General features: G+C 43.3%; 2 protein-coding genes across 7 annotated transcripts; both read left to right on the top strand.

Annotated features, from left to right (window-relative positions):
* Positions 1 to 4,626: 4,626 nt before the first annotated feature.
* LOC121309054 (peripherin-like) lies at positions 4,627 to 9,480 on the top strand (the record flags this gene model as incomplete). Its single annotated transcript, XM_041241921.1, has 8 exons — positions 4,627 to 4,687; positions 5,340 to 5,435; positions 6,142 to 6,303; positions 7,080 to 7,205; positions 7,719 to 7,939; positions 8,300 to 8,349; positions 8,458 to 8,531; positions 9,093 to 9,480. Coding segments are annotated over 8 exons (838 nt in total), but the record flags the coding sequence as incomplete, so codon positions are not given.
* A 3,220-nt stretch (positions 9,481 to 12,700) lies between these two features.
* On the top strand, positions 12,701 to 17,260 carry LOC121309061. Of its 6 annotated transcripts, none has more exons than XR_005948597.1 (4): positions 12,701 to 12,816; positions 14,800 to 14,881; positions 15,219 to 15,321; positions 16,261 to 17,260. XR_005948597.1 is itself a non-coding variant. In XM_041241932.1 (3 exons), the coding sequence occupies exons 1-3, from the start codon at positions 12,798 to 12,800 to the stop codon at positions 16,880 to 16,882; spliced, it is 744 nt and encodes a 247-aa protein (XP_041097866.1). In that variant the 5' UTR covers positions 12,709 to 12,797; the 3' UTR covers positions 16,883 to 17,260. The 6 variants fall into 6 exon arrangements, 3 of the variants coding, with proteins under 3 accessions (XP_041097866.1, XP_041097863.1, XP_041097865.1); XR_005948598.1 differs by lacking the exon at positions 14,800 to 14,881 and adding an exon at positions 13,631 to 13,694; XR_005948596.1 differs by lacking the exon at positions 14,800 to 14,881 and having other exon boundaries at positions 12,704 to 12,816; positions 15,214 to 15,321.
* Positions 17,261 to 17,294: the final 34 nt, after the last annotated feature.

Genomic DNA, 17,294 nt, shown 5'->3' with positions numbered 1-17,294 from the left:
TTTAAGGTACTGACAGCCCCCATGGGTAGCATTTTAATTCTATTCAGCTGAATTGAAATGGGTGCTTTCTGATAGACGGAGGTGATTAGCAATCCATGACATAAATTAAGCTTTAGAGCATTAATGAATAGTTTCAAAAAATTCCCAGCAGTTGAAATATAACACACAAACAGCAGTGTTACGAAACAGTACATTCACAAATAGAGCCGCATTGTAAAATAAATGATTTATTCATTTCTTTTTTGAAATCATAACTAATCGACTATGAGAAACTAAGGTAGAGACAAAGAGAGGGAAGTTCATGTGTTTAGTTAACCCGATCGTTTTTGATCAGTTAAATCAAGTTTTGTCTATTAAACCAACGGTTTTAGAGAGGGAGAAGTACATTCGCAGTTTTTAAACCATCGTTTTAATGCCTATAATCAATTTCTGTGAATCGAGCCGTGTGTGCGTGTGTGTGCTAAATTATCTAATGAAATATGTTTTTTTTTTTTTTTCTGTCTCATTTTGAGAACCGTATAAATTAGCAATACTCCTGACCTGGTCTGCATGGTGACTTGATTTATTGTGCAAAGGAAATGTTTGAAAAATCCCATTGTATAACCCTGTAGAATCTAACAGAACCATTAGCATTACCAAAAATATCCACACAATAGACCTGGAACCAGATACGGTGCTGGATTACCAAGCTATTGTGCAACAGATCCCATTGTAGCTGCCCTTGTGCTAGCATTGCCCCGCCCTAGTATTGCCACTGCATTGCTGTTGAAGAATATTCTGCTGAGGGATAATACAATGCAACAGTATTGCTTAGAGCTCAGATCACTTCAGATAAAGTTCATGCAAATGGCAGGATAGGTGCAGCAGTTGACCATTTCAGTGAATTTATGTCATTTAAACATTAGTGTTTTATTAATTCAATCCTAATACTTATTGACTCTCAAAAAGCTGGGGGCGCTCGTGAACTGTGCTTTTGCCCCCAATGCATTGGTTTTATCCCGGTTTGGTGTTTTGTGCTAATAAAAGATGTGGGCATATAAATGAAACACTAAAGTCACAGGGTGATGCAGGATTACAAGGCGTTTTTGCAGGGGCGTTCACAGAGGTGGGATGAGTTACACTGCAGTGTCTACAATACACTGAACAGAACTCCCTCTGCAGTAAAGAAAGGTGTGTCTCTTCACTCACTGATCTGGGGACAGAACAGACCATCTTACTGCAGCAACGCCCTGGGAGAAAACATGGGACATATACCCATATACCTGGGAGAAAACATGGGACATATACCTGGGAGGAAACATGGGACCTGTACCCACACTGAAGTAATCACTGCCGTCACTGCAGGCTCCAATAATAAGAAACTCAATGCAGAGTGCCCTGATTAAAAGAACATTTCGGACCATCAGTGCTTGGTTCCCAGTGGCTGGTTGATCTCAACACTTTGTCTTTAAGGATGGTGACCCATCCCATACTGTCACCATAAGAACAGGAGTTGGTCCAGTGGTTAAAGTCCAGGGCTTGTAACCAGAAGGTCATGGGTTCAAATTCCACCTCTTCCACTGTCTGACTCGTGTGCCCCTGAGCAAGCCACTTCACCTCCTTGTTTCTAGTGCTTTGTGATGGTGGTCCACTATGAAAGGTATAAGATATTATTATGAGAACAAATTGAGTAAAAAGAGGGTGTAATTAGAACTACCATGGAAGTCAATTTAATAACTAGAAAGTGTTTCAATCACATTATGTGGGGCACACTTCAGAATCCAAGATCATTAATTCCATGTACTCCTATCATACACTTATGGTTTTGCATGCTTCCTCATGGTTATACTGTGCATTTACCTACCAGTTTGACATGCTTTTCCTTGTGTTTTAAAGTGCTCACCTATGCTTTACCGTCAGCATGCTTTATTACACTTGGCTGTGCGTTTGCTATGTTAAAGTTTTATAAGGGTACACACACTATATTTAATTCATGAACTTGCATCATTAACATTTCTTGACAGTGAAAACAGCAATGTCAAGTAGTGTTAATGTATGGTGTTCTGTCCTCACACTCACAGACCTGTGTACCAAGTCCATGTAGGAAATATTATAAAGGGTAACTACAGTGTGACTGCGTGTCTTCTGTGTATTTTGAAGTGTGTTAAATTTGTGTTATGATTCAGCAACGGCTACCGGCACGTATAGGAAGGTATCTGATCATGCCTTCTTTGGTGTTTTGGTCTTTCTCTTTTTAAATCAGTTAAGTGCTTGTTAAGAATCTCGCTCCAACTGAATCAGTCATTTTCGACAGGCTGCTGTCGCTGTGCTGCCCATGGGAGCCTTAGTGACGTTTGTTTAAGACTCCCAATGAAAGTAAATGGCTGAGATTCCGCTTGTCGAATCAAGCTGTGTTTCTAAAGCCTCTTATTCGAAGATCCTTAAACTAATTTGGTTATTGGCACTATGATCTTTATGACAGCATCTGGAAAAACCAATAGGTCCCATTAACGGGTCCTGTTACTGCCTGCATTAGGAAGCCCTCTGCTCCCTGCATGAATTATAGACAACACCCGCCTGTCTGACGTCCTGCTGTGTAACTCATTGGACTCTGCAGCCTAGCAACTAGAAGAGCAGGGATGTGTTTAGAACCAGGGACCTCACTGCAGCTCTGCTGTGAATGCTTTCTGTCTGCTACTGACATCTATAGACAAGAGCTTTGCCTCACCCTGTAGAATTAACTCATTGTGCGTCATAGTGTCAAATAAAACCTGCTGAATAATGCGATGTTAACATATTGAATTACACACGCTTTGTAGTTTTCAGTGTACTTAACGAAAAACATGGAGAAGAGTGACATTTCAAAATCTAATATGAAGTACCGTACTACTATTATGGTTTTGCGATATCATTTAGTAGTTTCTTTGATTACATGATGTTAAATTTAAATGGTCACATAGTTTGTTTATTTTAATGATCCTAGGTGATGCTAAACGTTTCGCCCTAGCTGTAGGGCTGTTAATAGTTGAATTGTTTAAATGTTAGTCAATTGATGAACATCTAGAGCGTTTAACCATTGTCAGAAACATGTAGACAGATAGGGGTTAGCCTGCAGTGTAGGCCAGCTTCATATTCAATAGTTCTTCCCAGTTTGCATGTACAGTGCAATGCTGCACACATACAGTCTGGTACACATGTTGCAGTCTTATGCTTCAAAGGGATGGGAGAGGGCTGCGAATGATGACTTTGTTACAAACACCCCCGATATGTTCAAGTTTAAGCCTAAAGTTTAGGAAACTAGACATTAACTAAAAACCCTGCATGAAGAAAACAAGAAGCTCTTCCACACGATGTAAATCATTCATTTCAACACACTTTACCAGGATACTAACACTTCAAATTCTCTATGTCCTAAATACCACCAATTTTCATTAAACATTTAATTGGCAATTATTTTGTTTGGTGTTGATGGGTGTTGAAGGGTGTTGATGGGAGTTGAAGGGTGTTGGTGGGTATTGAAGGGTGTTGAAGGGTGTTGAAGGGAGTTGATGGGTGTTGAAGGGTGTTGAAGGGTGTTGACGGGTGTTGGTGTTGAAGGGTGTTGAAGGGTGTTGAAGGGAGTTGATGGGTGTTGAAGGGTGTCGATGGGTGTTGGTGGGTGTTTAAGGGTGTTGACGGGTGTTGGTGTTGGTGGGTGTTGATGGGTGTTGGTGGGTGTTTAAGGGTGTTGACGGGTGTTGGTGTTGAAGGGTGTTTTGGGTGTTTTGGGTGTTGATGGGTGTTGATGGGTGTTGACGGGTGTTGGTGTTGAAGGGTGTTTTGGGTGTTTTGGGTGTTGATGGGTGTTGATGGGTGTTGACGGGTGTTGGTGTTGAAGAGTGTTTTGGGTGTTGGTGGGTGTTGAAGGGTGTTGATGGGAGTTCATGGGAGTTCATGGGTGTTTATGGGTGTTGATAGGTATTATGTGTTGTCCACTGCTCTGAGCTGCTTCTCTGCAGTTACAGCGGTTTTTCCACAGCCTGTGTGCATTGCTCTAGTGGTGTCTCTAGCGCTCTGGGGTTGTGGGGGAAGCTGAAAGCAGCGGATTGTGGAATAAAGGCTCTTGGGAGGACAGGCTTTGTGAGCTTTGTGTTCCCTTCTGAAGAGAGGGACTCAGGGGGTCATGGATCTGCAATTCCAATGAGGATCACTTCTCACCAATCCCAGTTAAAGATGTCAGGGGTGGGGCAAAGCAGAACAAGAGAAAGGAAAAGACAGAAGGGGAGACATGAAATAGTTGAAAGCAACACCATTAAAAAAAATGAGAAGTTAAAGAACTTTGCCCTGTACATTTCAGCTCTGAATCTTTAAAGTAATGTGCCATTTTCAGTTTTTTTTTTTTTTGGAAAATCAGTTCCAGCTCTACAGGTCAACAGTAAAAGTGTTACTGGCAAATGATTGAACAGTGACACCTACTGGCAGGTAGAGGGAATACACCTTGTGTTTTCAGGTACATTTGGGGCAATAAAGATCTGGTCGGTTGCAGTTACAGTGTTTAGAGAGAAAGGAAGGTGTATTTTCACTCCCTTCCCTGATCAGAGCTCCCTGATACTGTGGCAGGTGTGTCTGTATATCTGTAACACTGTGTCCTGTCTGTGTGTTACCCAGGCTGGAGGACGAAGCTCAGAAGAGACTAGAAGCTGAGAATAACCTGGTCCTGTTCCGCAAGGTGAGCATCACAGCCCTGTGAGCTGCTTCACACTGTACACACTCACAGCAATACAGCACAGCCCTGTGAGCTGCTTCACACTGTACACGCTCACAGCAATACAGCACAGCCCTGTGAGCTGCTTCACACTGTACACTCTCACAGCAATACAGCACAGCCCTGTGAGCTGCTTCACACTGTACACGCTCACAGCAATACAGCACAGCCCTGTGAGCTGCTTCACACTGTACACGCTCACAGCAATACAGCACAAACTGCATGTATATAACCAGTGAACAAAAGCCAAGTACAAATAGTCATTTCAGTGTCTGCATCTCTAACACTGAGTCCGGCATCATTCAGATCCTATAGTAGAGAAGGTCCTGAGATCTCATCATAGTGAAAAGTACCATCCAGAATATAATGGGAGTCAGTAAGCGAGCTCCAGATAATATCACTATGGCTATCAGAACATAAGAACATTTACGAACGAGAGGAGACCATTCGGCCCATTCTCCGGTTCTAGGAGCTGATTGATCTCAGAACTGTGTCAAGTCGGGTCTTAAAGGATCCCACTGATTCTGCCTCAACAGCATGACCAGGTAGCCCATTCAACCCCCTCACCCCTATCCTGCCCTCTCCCTGTTTGTGACCCCTGTCTTTGATCCTGCAGGACGTGGATGATGCCACGCTGTCCCGTCTGGAGCTGGAGAGGAAAATTGAGTCTCTGTTGGACGAAATTGCGTTCCTCAAGAAAATGCACGATGAGGTGAGTGGCGGCCCCTGACCCCCCCCGGCAAGAAGCGCTCATGAGGATGCCCCTCGTTCGTGGAATCACTGCATGAATGTATGGGGGTTGTCCTCTATTACACAACAACCGCTGAGAGATCTGCCATCGAATAACCTTTTCATATCCTGGGCTCCTGAGTCTCGTTCTGGAATCTCAAATCCAACGACAGAATGAGCAAATGAAACGGCTCCCAGTTACGTTGCTAAGCAGGGGTGGAGTCTGAGCGAAGGAAAGCCATTCTCTGGATTCGGTTGATGAGGTTTAAACAGGGTTCCCTTTCCATAATCACCCTGGTTATATAAACAGAATGCTGCATGAAGCGCTGTGGTTATATCACTCATGAGAAGTATCCTCTGTTTCTCTCTGCTAGTATTAATACCCGGCTGGTTTCGTTTGTTACTGTTTGTTAGTGTTTGATTAATGCACAATTGTTGCACACACCGGGAAATAGAAAGAGGAATGTGAAACAGCCCTTCCAAAGACAATTGAAGCTACTCCCTAATAAAGCTTTCCATTGCGGTGTATTTAGGGGGTGTGATGGGGTATGGCACTGCATTGGGATTGCTGTTGTATGGTATTTGAAGACGTGGTTCTGTATGCTAGTGAGATGAATGGTATTGAATGATGTGTATGGTATTGAGGTGAATGGCGCAGTGCTGGTCAGCTCTCCCCCGTGTCCCTGCAGGAGATCCAGGAGGTGCAGGTGAGTGTGCAGACCCAGCAGCTGCAGGTGGAGGTGGACTCGTACAAACCTGACCTGACGGGGGCTCTGCGGGACATCCGGGCGCAATACGAGAACATCGCCGCCAAGAACATGCAGGAGTCCGAGGAGTGGTACAAGTCCAAGGTGAGAGACTGGCTTACATACAGCACACACAGACGGCACGGCACACGGCACACAGACACAGACTGACACATGTAACGCGTTCCTGTAATCTGATTACACTTTTTTGCAATCTGATTATATTTTTCAGTAATTCAAATACTGTAATGATTCCTTTTTCAGGTAGGTAACGAAATGTGGTAACAGATTACATTTTTTATGAAAAAAAAAAACGTAGTTCATTTTAAAAGAGAACCACTCTGGCTAATGCACAATGTGGCGATGAGAAAGCTCTTCACAGTGCTAGTGAAACCCTGCATGTCGCATGAACGCGCTTCTCACATCATCCTGCTGGAAGAGAGTCAGAGGGGGTTCCACAGCTGCATCTTCAAAGAATATTTCAACTGCAGCGTGACCAAACCGAAAACATTATCTGAGTAAAATGTAAACTGTAACTACTTACACTTTTGCTCAAGTAACTTGAAAGTAAACAGACAAATACCACCGTCCATTACCAGTGTTTTATTAATCACCCGACACAGTCAAAACACACACAGTGCATACAGCTACAAAGAGATCAAACGCATCCTTTCTTCAGACAAACATGCTTTACAACTGCATCCAAGACCCATAAAAAACACACACAATGCCCTTTTACACCAGAGCATGCACTTTAATACCGTCAGCAGCGGCGATGACCTGGAGATCGTTACTGACCCCTGTTGCCGCTCTTGTGAGCTCCTCAGTCAGTTATGACAGCTGCTTCACTGATAGTGTTTCACTGCTGCCTGTGCTTCCAGTTTGCAGACCTGACTGACTCAGCCAATCGGAACGGAGAGGCCCTGCGCCAGGCCAAACAGGAAGCCAATGAGTCTCGGAGGCAGATCCAGAGCCTGACCTGCGAGGTGGACGCTGTGAAGGGCATGGTGAGAAAAGGCTGGTCAAGGCTCAGCCGTTGTTAGCACACCACGTTTAAACATGTGTTTCAGATCCTGCTACTTCACCTGGTCGGCTATTCCATGCATTTAGAACTGTGTGTAACAAAACTCTTCTTCAGTTCCATTCTGAACTTTTACTTAGCTTCCATTTATGTATCTCTGCCGTTGCTCTGTATCGCCGTTTCTCTGCCATTTCTGATTTTAAAGACTTCAATCAGGTCCCGTTTTTCACTTCTTTTTTTTCTGGGCTGGTGAGATTTCATTAGTTTTACCTTTTCTCGTCGCTCATGTCATTCAGTCCTGGGATCAGCCTCGCTGCCCGTCTGTACCTTCTCCAGTATTTTTTGTAGTGAAGTGACCAGAACAGCACACAGTATTCTAACTAGAGAATTATGTAGACTTAACCTCTGCAGACTTGTATTCCACACTTCCACAGTACACTTCCACAGTGCCTGGCGCGGGGCCGGGGTCTAACCTCACAAGCCCCTCCCTCTCCCCCAGAACGAGGCTCTCCTGCGGCAGATGCGCGAGATGGAGGAGCAGTTCAGTGTGGAGGCGGTCGGTTACCAGGAGAACGTGTCCCGGCTGGAGCAGGAGATCCGACACCTGAAGGAGGAGATGTCCCGGCACCTGCGGGAATACCAGGACCTGCTCAACGTGAAGATGGCGCTGGATATCGAGATCGCCACCTACAGGAAGCTGCTGGAAGGGGAGGAGAGCAGGTCAGAGCAGGGTGATACTCAGAGGAGCTGCTCATACATCAGCTGTATCACTCAGAGCTGCTGATACTATAGCTGTATCACTCAGAGCTGCTCATACTATAGCTGTATCACTCAGAGCTGCTCATACTATAGCTGTATCACTCAGAGCTGCTCAACACTCAATTCTGCTGAATTTAGAAATGCTTACTGAAACTACCAGGGTTTGACATGACTTTAAAACACTTTGCAATGCTTCCCTATGCTTTACCGTGCTTGCACTGTTCTTTATTGCTCTGCTTTTACTCTGGGAAAACTTTTTTTTTTTATTGTGCACATGAAGACACTGTTTTAGAATCACCCTGTGTTTGTTTGGTGTTGCAGGATCACGATTCCGGTTCACAGCATGCCCTCTGTCAGCTTCCGCAGCACGGGTGAGTGTCAGTGTTCGGGGTTTGTGTGGAGAATGGGACGATCTGGGATGAGGGAATGTCATGATACCGGGGCTCGCTGCTGTAACTCAACGTCTCTTATTGTTTCAGACTATGACCACGGCCAGGATAGTCACAGCAAGAGGACAGTGATGATTAAGACGATCGAGACCCGTGATGACGAGGTAATCTCATCTCTAATGCGCAGGAATTTTGAATTAGTCTTTCAGCAGATGCTTTTATCTAAAGCGACTTACAGAGACTAGGGGTGAACTCTGCATCAACAGCTGCTGCTGCAGAGTCACTTTCAGTAGGATCTCGGTTTGACATCTCATCCGAATAACTCCAGTATATCTTATCTAATATGCATTACTCGTAGATCTCACTGAGACTTTATGCTCGACAGACAGCTGCATTCTATGATTCTCTAGGTCAAGTAGTAGCCACATAGCCCAGACACCATTTGAGATAGTGACTTCATATTTTCAGAGCAAACACTGTATGCTAAATGTGTTGGTGATTATTACACTGACCCTTGTGACACGTTTCCCATATAAAAGCACAGCAAGGTGTAATAAACCATGAAAGCAAGATTAACCCTAGCGAAACGCTGTGAAGCCCAGAGGTATAGTAAAGTATATTAAAAAATACACACACAATACCCTCCTCACTTTAGGTAGAGAGCTGTACTCTATGATCTTCTCAGGTCATTGTGTGTGTGTTAAGGGGATGAGTTTGTTTTTCAGGTGGTGAAGGAATCGAGGAAGGAGCAACAGTGCGAGCAGGATGAGTAGAGTCCATGAAGAAAGAAACAGGAGCCGGGAATCCCAGCTCACTGAAAGATACAAGACAGCCAAGCCACCAGAACAACTACCAATGCCTTATTACCCTCCACTGCCACAGTACCTAGAGAATGCAAAACAGCTACCAATGCCTTATTACCCTCCACTGCCCCAATACCTAGAGCATGCAAAACAGCTACCAATGCCTTATTACCCTCCACTGCCCCAATACCTAGAGCATGCAAAACAGCTACCAATGCCTTATTACCCTCCACTGCCCCAATACCTAGAGCATGCAAAACAGCTACCAATGCCATATTACCCTCCACTGCCCCAATACCTAGAGCATGCATTGCCAGAAGCATAGCTGAGCACAGAGTTCTGTTCCATTGCAGTCAGCTCAGCAGAGTTACTGTAGAATTGTCTGGCTCTCACAGCCTCCCAACACTTATCTAAAGCAGTGGAATTTCAGATATCTTGGGGACCAATTATAAGCCCCATTGTATTACTCTGAATAGACCTCAGCATTACTAGCAATGGCAACACAACGGATTTGGAACTAATGTTGCCCAGAGGTGCTGATACATGAACACCCTGTCTGGTACTAATGTAATGCATTACTATCACTGCTATGTGTTCTGCCATTGTAGCTGCTGCCATTCCCAGCACAGACCCATTGCTGCTATTGCAGTGGGTCTTCTGTATTGGGAAGTGTCATGTCTTGATTCTTTTTGTAGATACAGGAGTGTACCTGTTTAAATGGGATGAGAAGTGATGGGTGAGGTGTTTGCATTTGACTCCCCCTAATGCTGTCAGAGCCCAGCACACACACACACACACACACACACACACACACACGCACCTCTAACTGCTCCCCTAATGCTGTCAGAGCCCAGCACACACACACACACACACACCTCTAACATGCTGTCAGAGCCCAGCACACACACACACACACACACACACACACACACACACACACACACACACACACACACACCTCTAACTGCTCCCCTAATGCTGTCAGAGCCCAGCACACACACACACACACACACGACACTCTAACTCTCTGCTCCCCTAATGCTGTCAGAGCCCAGCACACACACACACCACATTACGACACTGCTCCCCTAATGCTGTCCAGAGCCCACACACACACACACACACACACACACACACACACACACACACACACACTAACCCTAATGCTGTCAGAGCCCAGCACACACACACACACACACACACACACACACACCTCTAACTGCTCCCCTAATGCTGTCAGAGCCCAGCACACACACCTCTGTGCTCAGTTTGTCCTGTGCTAAAGAAACCCATTGTGTTCCATGGTCCAATGCTGTAGCCGTGTGATAATGATAATGTGTATGCTTAGCAGTCAAAATAAAGAATAAAAGGAATTTTCTCTTTTTTTAATTGATCTCGGATCAAAATATAACACAGAGTACTGCACAGTAGTGATGGTTACAAAAACAACAAGCCACGCTCTATCCAATGAGATCCAACAGGTTGCTCATCAATCACTAGAAATACTTCATGAAGAACAAAAGTCACCGATACACATAATAACTAATTATTTTAATAATTAGCTACAACGTTCATCTTCCGCCTTCTTCAGATCGGTAGAACAGCGAGATAGACTCATGCTGTTTTTTAAGTGTGAAAGTTTCAAGGCTGCAGTGGACTGTACTGTAAATCTACAACACATATACTAATTAGAAACACAGCCGTGAATGTTATTTAGATGTTTGCATTGTTTGACAGGGCAGGGCTACACACAAATAACGTTGCAAGGGCTTTCTTTAGCTGGTAATGTAAGTCTGCTGGAAGGCTTTGTGAATTCACTGCTTCTCAGATATATACCTGCACTGTGGGACTTGCTGACTCGAGATCAGGGAGACTGCAGATCTACATCTTGGTTTTCATTTTTGCAACAGTATAGGACAAATATATCAAATATATAGCATTGGCTCGCCAAAGGATTTTTAAGCCTTGACACAATTGAGACATGGACTGTGTATGTGTGCCATTCAGAGGGTAAATGGGCAAGACAAAAGATTTAAGTGCCTTTGAACAGGGTATGATAGTTGGTGCCAGGCGCGCTGGTTTGAATGTGTCAAGAACTGCAACGCTGCTGGGTTTTTCACGCTCAGCAGTTTCCCATGTGTATCAAGGATGGTCCATCACCCAAAGGACATCCAGCCAACGGCAGGCCAGTGGTCGAAAACGGCTCGCTGATGAAAGAGGCCAAAGGAGGCTGACACGGATTGTGCAGAGTAACAGACGGGCTACAGTTAGTCAGCTGACAGTCCAGTAAAACGCTGGTGCCAAAAGACCCATAAAAGAATGCACAACTCGTCATACCTTGACAAGAATAGGGTATGGCAGCCGACGACCTAACAGGGTTCCACTTCTTTCAGCAAAACACAAGAAACTGCGGTTGCAGCGGGCTAAGGAACGAAAACACTGGACACTGGAGGATTGGAAAAACATTGCTTGGTCTGATGAATCCTGGTTCCTGCTGTTTCATGCTGATGGGAGGACTAGGGTATGGAGAAAACCACATGAGTACATGTATCCATCATGCCGCGTGTCAACATTGCAGGCTGGTGGTGGTGTGATGGTGTGGGGTGTTTTCATGGCACACATTGGGCCCCTTGATAAAAGTGGAGCAATGTTTGAATGCCACAGGATATCTGAACATCATTGCCAATCAGGGGCATCCCTTCATGGCAGCATGGCATCTGCTAATGGATTTTTTCAGCAGCATGGCTAGGATTGTCGCTCCCCGAGATTTTGTGCAGCTGCTTAAGTCATGAAGATGTGATGACGAAATCTCCTCCATAGATAAACAAACCTTTCATTTAGACTCGATTCCTACAGAAGGGGACACAGCAATAACAAGCCACCATGCTGAGCTATTTGTGTGGAAATTTGTCGGCTATTCTGTTTTATTGCAGCCTTCCCAAGAAAGATCACACGACTCATTCAAGGCAAACACTATGTGCTCTGTTAGATGCTGTGATTTTGCCCAATTGTAACTTTGTCACTTTCTGTGATGCTGTTCGCTTTATCTAATAAAGCTATTGCAAAGCAATTTCTCAGGACTGGGATTCCTTGTGTTTTTAAATACCATGTTTACACACAACGCAGAGAATCACAGATAAGATTATATGAAAGTGGGGCGGAGAGATGCGTATATGTGTATGCAGAAAGAGATCTGACAATGCTTCCCTGTGCTCCCCTTTCGATTATCCTGCTTTTAACGTGAAAGTCCTCCAAATACTGTTTACATGAGCGGAGAACCGTCTCAGAATCCACGTGTCACCGTGAACGACGTAAATTGGAATGAAAGAGCTGCTAATCGATTTTGATTGGTTTCATTAATATTTTCACATGCAATCGGTGGAATAATTACGATCCTAGTCAGAGACGTGACACAGACCAGCTGGCTATTCAATCAACTTTTATTTCACATGTCCACCAGATGGCAGTATGGTAAATACAAGCAGTCACACTTACCATGGTATTTAAATGTGTGAGTGGGCGTTGATTTCACAAGCATTTCCTGGAATCTCACAAGAAATTCAGACTTGTCCCGGTTAAACAGATCTTTCTAGAGATATTTTCACTAGCTTTCTCTGCCGAAGGGTTATGCGCATTGGACATTCAAGTGAGTTTAACCACATATGGCAACTGGCCTTTTGAAGATCTATTCTTTTTAACTTTTATCTGATAAGTTCTTTCAATGTTTTAGCTTTTAAATATTCTGTGTTTTTTATTGTTTATATTGCACTCTGAAATGTTTTGAAATACTTTAAAAATAGAAATAACTGATCGAAAGATCTAAATGGTAGTTTGGCTTGCCATACTAATGTGAAATCAACTCCAAAAAAACAAACAAACAAAAGACAGCTCAAGTCAATACAAAACTGTTTCTGAGAGGGAGTTAAATTACTAATTAAACAACAAAGAGAGGTCAGATTCTAAATCGAAGGGTGTGAGGGAGAGAGAGTGTCGTGGAAATTCAAATAAAGGAAGAGAAACTGTGAGTTGCAAACACACAGGCCTTTATTTCTTAAGTTTGCAAACTGAAAACACTCACAACACACAGGGTGCTAGATAATCATCAAGTAGTGTTCCAGCATACAGAGTTGGATCAGTTTCTTATATACCTTAAAACTGTCAGTAAGGCAGAGGGTTAGCCAATGATGATTCAGATATTAGCATATAAGGGAAACAATTTATAACTGCATACGTGGCACATAGCTAAGCAAGCAGATAACAGAATGGCTGTTTTGTGTGTATAGTTAAAAAAGACACGTCTGGCTCATCCTATTATCCATTGTCTCACAGCTGCAGCTGCAGTGTATGCCAAACTTTATCTTAAGCAAACAAGGTTAGGCGAGCAAGGTTATAGGAGTGCAGGATGCCAGTACTTTTCTACTTCAAGCCAGTCTTATTTTCAATAACATTTCTATTACAAGCGAGAGAGAGAAAGAGAATGAATTCACTGCTAAACACAACGACAGAAACCGGTTTTCAATTAAAGTAAGTTGTTATTCTTTATTTCTTAGCAGACCTCCTTATCCAGGATGACTTGCAGTTTGTTACAACAATATCACATTAGAAAGAATCACAATAGAGTTCAGAGCAAAGTTATATACAGTAACTGTCTTCAGTGCTAAATAGAGCAAGTTTAACTGAGATGGGAGCCTCAATCTGGCACATAAATTACACACACACGCAGTAAACACATTTTATTTCTGGTAGTACAGTTCTGAAAGAAAATCCAAGATAAACTCCGTACAGAACAGCAGTCCTTCTGAAGCTCTTGCAGGTGGTTTAGTTTTTAGTTCAATTGTAATTCCCGTACTCGGTCCCTGTCACAGAGACAGCCGAAGTGGACTATACAAACGGACTATACTTAACAAAACGGTGCACGGACAGACACACACGGTGAGTTTTGTACACACAAGTATCATGTTGGTCCCACCAGCACGCAATAGCAATTGTAAACGATTTCTCCTCCTCTGTCTCCCGTTCTCCACTCACCGAACACCCAACCCCGAGTGAGTGAAAACATGTTGTTTTTATGCAGCTGTACCGAGACTTGACTGCTAATCAATCATTCACTTGGAGTCTCAGTACAGCTGCATGTGAATTAATAAAGTGCAATTCCCCGTGCTCACATATTATTACTTTTTACTTGCACGTGAAGTGCTGTGCAATCCTCATGCCTAAATACAAATATACATTTTAAACACTCGTGTTACACAGACCCGTTTATATCCCATGTACCAATGCACCAACATTAAACACACAACATAACAGAAAATACACACAGGGGCGGGCACATCGTCACAGTCTCGTACAAATAAAAACAATGCTAGTGACAGATCAAGATTTTTCCACAACTGCAGCTCGTCATAAAAAAACAAAAATACTGTCTGCTTTTTCTCCTTTTGTGGAAATAAAATAAATAAAACAAAGAGATAGTCTGGGTACAACACACACTAAAAAAAGGACATTTAATAGTGACTGTTTATATGTGATCTGGTTTAACATGTAAATTATTTGAAAATAATACATGTACACATTTCTCTGTAAATACTGAGAAAATTAGTTCAGTATACTTTTTAAAATTGATTTTCAGCTTTAATAAAATCTTCAGTTAGTGTGTGATTCCTGAAGACGATCAGCAATGACATGATGTATGGGATGTGCCTGGTCATTGGGTAGGTATGGCTGAGCTCTTCCTGGGAAAATTCTATAGAAAAAATTCTGCTGAGTTCTCTCCACAATGCTTTGCACTCAGTGAGACGGAGTCGAGTATCTTGTTAAATAGAATATCTTTAGTCACACCCCTTAACAACCAATACACACTTCTGATTCGCTGGTACAGTACTCCCCTGACTTTCCAACTCCCATCTAATAGGCTCTCAGTAACTGTCATTAATAAATGTACTGTAGTTAGCCACATACACTGCTACATACAGGTAGGCTACTGTATAACAGAAAATAAGCAACTGCGATACTTCTAAAATGTATCTCCGTTTTCTTTTTCCAGTTCAGTGTTGAAAATGAAGCTCTGCTATTGGCTGCTGTTGTGTGCGTTGACAGCCACCTGCCACTCAACAGTACTGGAACCTAAAGCTCTGAAGAGGATTGTAGAAGAGTGAGTTTTCAATTTCCAGCTCAGCTCACCGCTAGCACCCCTGCGCTGTCCTCCAAAGCGTGATCTGTTAGCTGCCTGCTTTTCTACACACTGCAGACTCGCCATGCAGCCACCCAGAGCTACAGCGTCGGAGGACAACGCAGCTCTGGGCAGCTTACAGGCAAGCCTGCAGGAGCCCGGCCAGACTACAGTGGCCGCTGGTGCACGGTGAGCTTAGGATACCCTGGATGACCTAACCTTTCCTCCCCCCGGGTGGTGCTCGGCCAATTGTGTGTTTCCCCCTGGGAGCTCCCGTCCTCGGTCGGCAGTGAAATAGCCTGGACTCGAACCGATGACCTCCAGACTATAGGGTGCATCCTGCACTACACTGGATGCACCACTCGGGAGCCCAAACCATTGTGTTTTTGACAGCACCTATAGCACTTTACCATGGTGTCATTCCATAGTAAACTACAGTACTGCACTTCTGTAGCATAACATGGGATTTGTGACATAGTACCTGCATGGTAAACTATGGTAAAATGTCTTATTAGTAAAGTCTAATTGTCTAGAGAAGTGTTTCTCAAGCCTGCGCGCCCGCCCGCCCATCTCTCTCTCTCTCTCTGTCTGTCTGTCTGTGCTGGTTTCATAAGACATGTATTTACCAGACCCAGGACAAAAAGACTATTTCCAAAAATGTCACTGTAACAAACAGTAATTAAAAACGAATTTTTCTCCTAAATTCAAAGTAGGTTAACCTTTTTTTTTTTTTTTTTTTTTTTCAAAATCAAAGATCAATGTAACTATTTGTCCCAGGTCTGATTTCAAAGACATGCTGGCTTGGTGAATTGACGTCTCTACATTTCCTCTTAGTTGCCCTGCGATGGTATTACATGTATTTACAGAGGCAAAGACCTGATAATAAAGTAACCTAACATGTTGCCTTGTTGTCTTTTTCAGCTTTCTCAGTGTAGCTGGACCCACTAGGACTGGATTCAAACAGTTCTCATTCCTCATGGCTCTAACTCCACAGGAGTGTCAAAATGGCAAAGTGACTTACAGACCGCAGGGACCTGTTATTAACAACAATTTTGAACCGACTCCATCGAAGAATCCAAATTACATTTCTGCCTACCCCGATTACACAGCAGATGATGAGAATCAGAAAAGATGCACTGAATATAAACTGTTATTTCCCTCCAAGTCGCAAAAGCAAAGCCCTGCAAAGATGTTTGAACAGATCGCTAATAGTAAAGTCCTCAGACCTAATGGTGGTTGTGTGATATTTTTCACCACAAACACCCCGTGTACAAATAAATGTTTTAGCGGAGATGAAAACTGTGATATTAGTAAACCTCTAGGGGAGAATCCATTTCAAAACTGGGGCAAAGAAAGTAAGTCTGTGCATCAGTATTTCGTTTACATGCAGCAGTACAGATATGATATAACCGATACAAATGCCATTATCGAGAAATTTAAGAATCTTGCTAACATGCACTTTAGAATTAGCAGGTGTTACAAAGAGAACAATGTGCTTCAGTGTAAAACTGACTGCAACAGCAACCCGAAATTTTGCCTTTAAAATATTTTTTTAAATTTTTTTTTAAAGATAAAAACCGAGCACTATATCTAATGTGATTCCTCTTGGGCGCTGTCATCTTGCGCTGGCACCATGTGTGCTTTTCAAAGGTATAGTTTATCTGCTAGATGATTAACTAACTCTGCTTTGTTAACCAGCCTTACAGAAAAATAGTATACTGAAAATGTACTTGAATCAAAATAGTTTTGTTTAAACACAGTGTGTCTGTAATCCTGCTCCTGAAAGCCCCCCTATCCTATCTAATACAGTGTGTCTGTAACCCTGCTCCTGGAGGCCCCCCGCCCCCCCTCAATCAATGTGCTTTCAACCTTTGTTCATGTAATTCTTTTGCAGCGCTTTCAATAAACATATCCAAATAAACTGTGTGTTTGTGTGTGTGTGTGTGTGTGTGTTA

The sequence above is a fragment of the Polyodon spathula genome, unplaced genomic scaffold (genome assembly GCF_017654505.1).
Source record: "Polyodon spathula isolate WHYD16114869_AA unplaced genomic scaffold, ASM1765450v1 scaffolds_829, whole genome shotgun sequence".
Lineage (NCBI taxonomy): Eukaryota > Metazoa > Chordata > Actinopteri > Acipenseriformes > Polyodontidae > Polyodon > Polyodon spathula.
The sequence above is the reverse complement of the archived record's forward strand: the minus strand, read 5'-3'. Positions and strand labels throughout refer to the sequence as shown.

What these genes read in the sequence shown, in the direction of transcription:
- LOC121309061 (XM_041241929.1), top strand. Translation starts at nt 13,648, where the DNA reads ATGAATTCACTGCTAAACACAACGACAGAAACCGGTTTTCAATTAAA. An exon ending in GAAACCGGTTTTCAATTAAA is followed by an intron (nt 13,695 to 15,213) that starts GTAAGTTGTTAT and finishes TTCTTTTTCCAG; the next exon opens with TTCAGTGTTGAAAATGAAGC. An exon ending in CTGAAGAGGATTGTAGAAGA is followed by an intron (nt 15,322 to 16,260) that starts GTGAGTTTTCAA and finishes TGTCTTTTTCAG; the next exon opens with CTTTCTCAGTGTAGCTGGAC.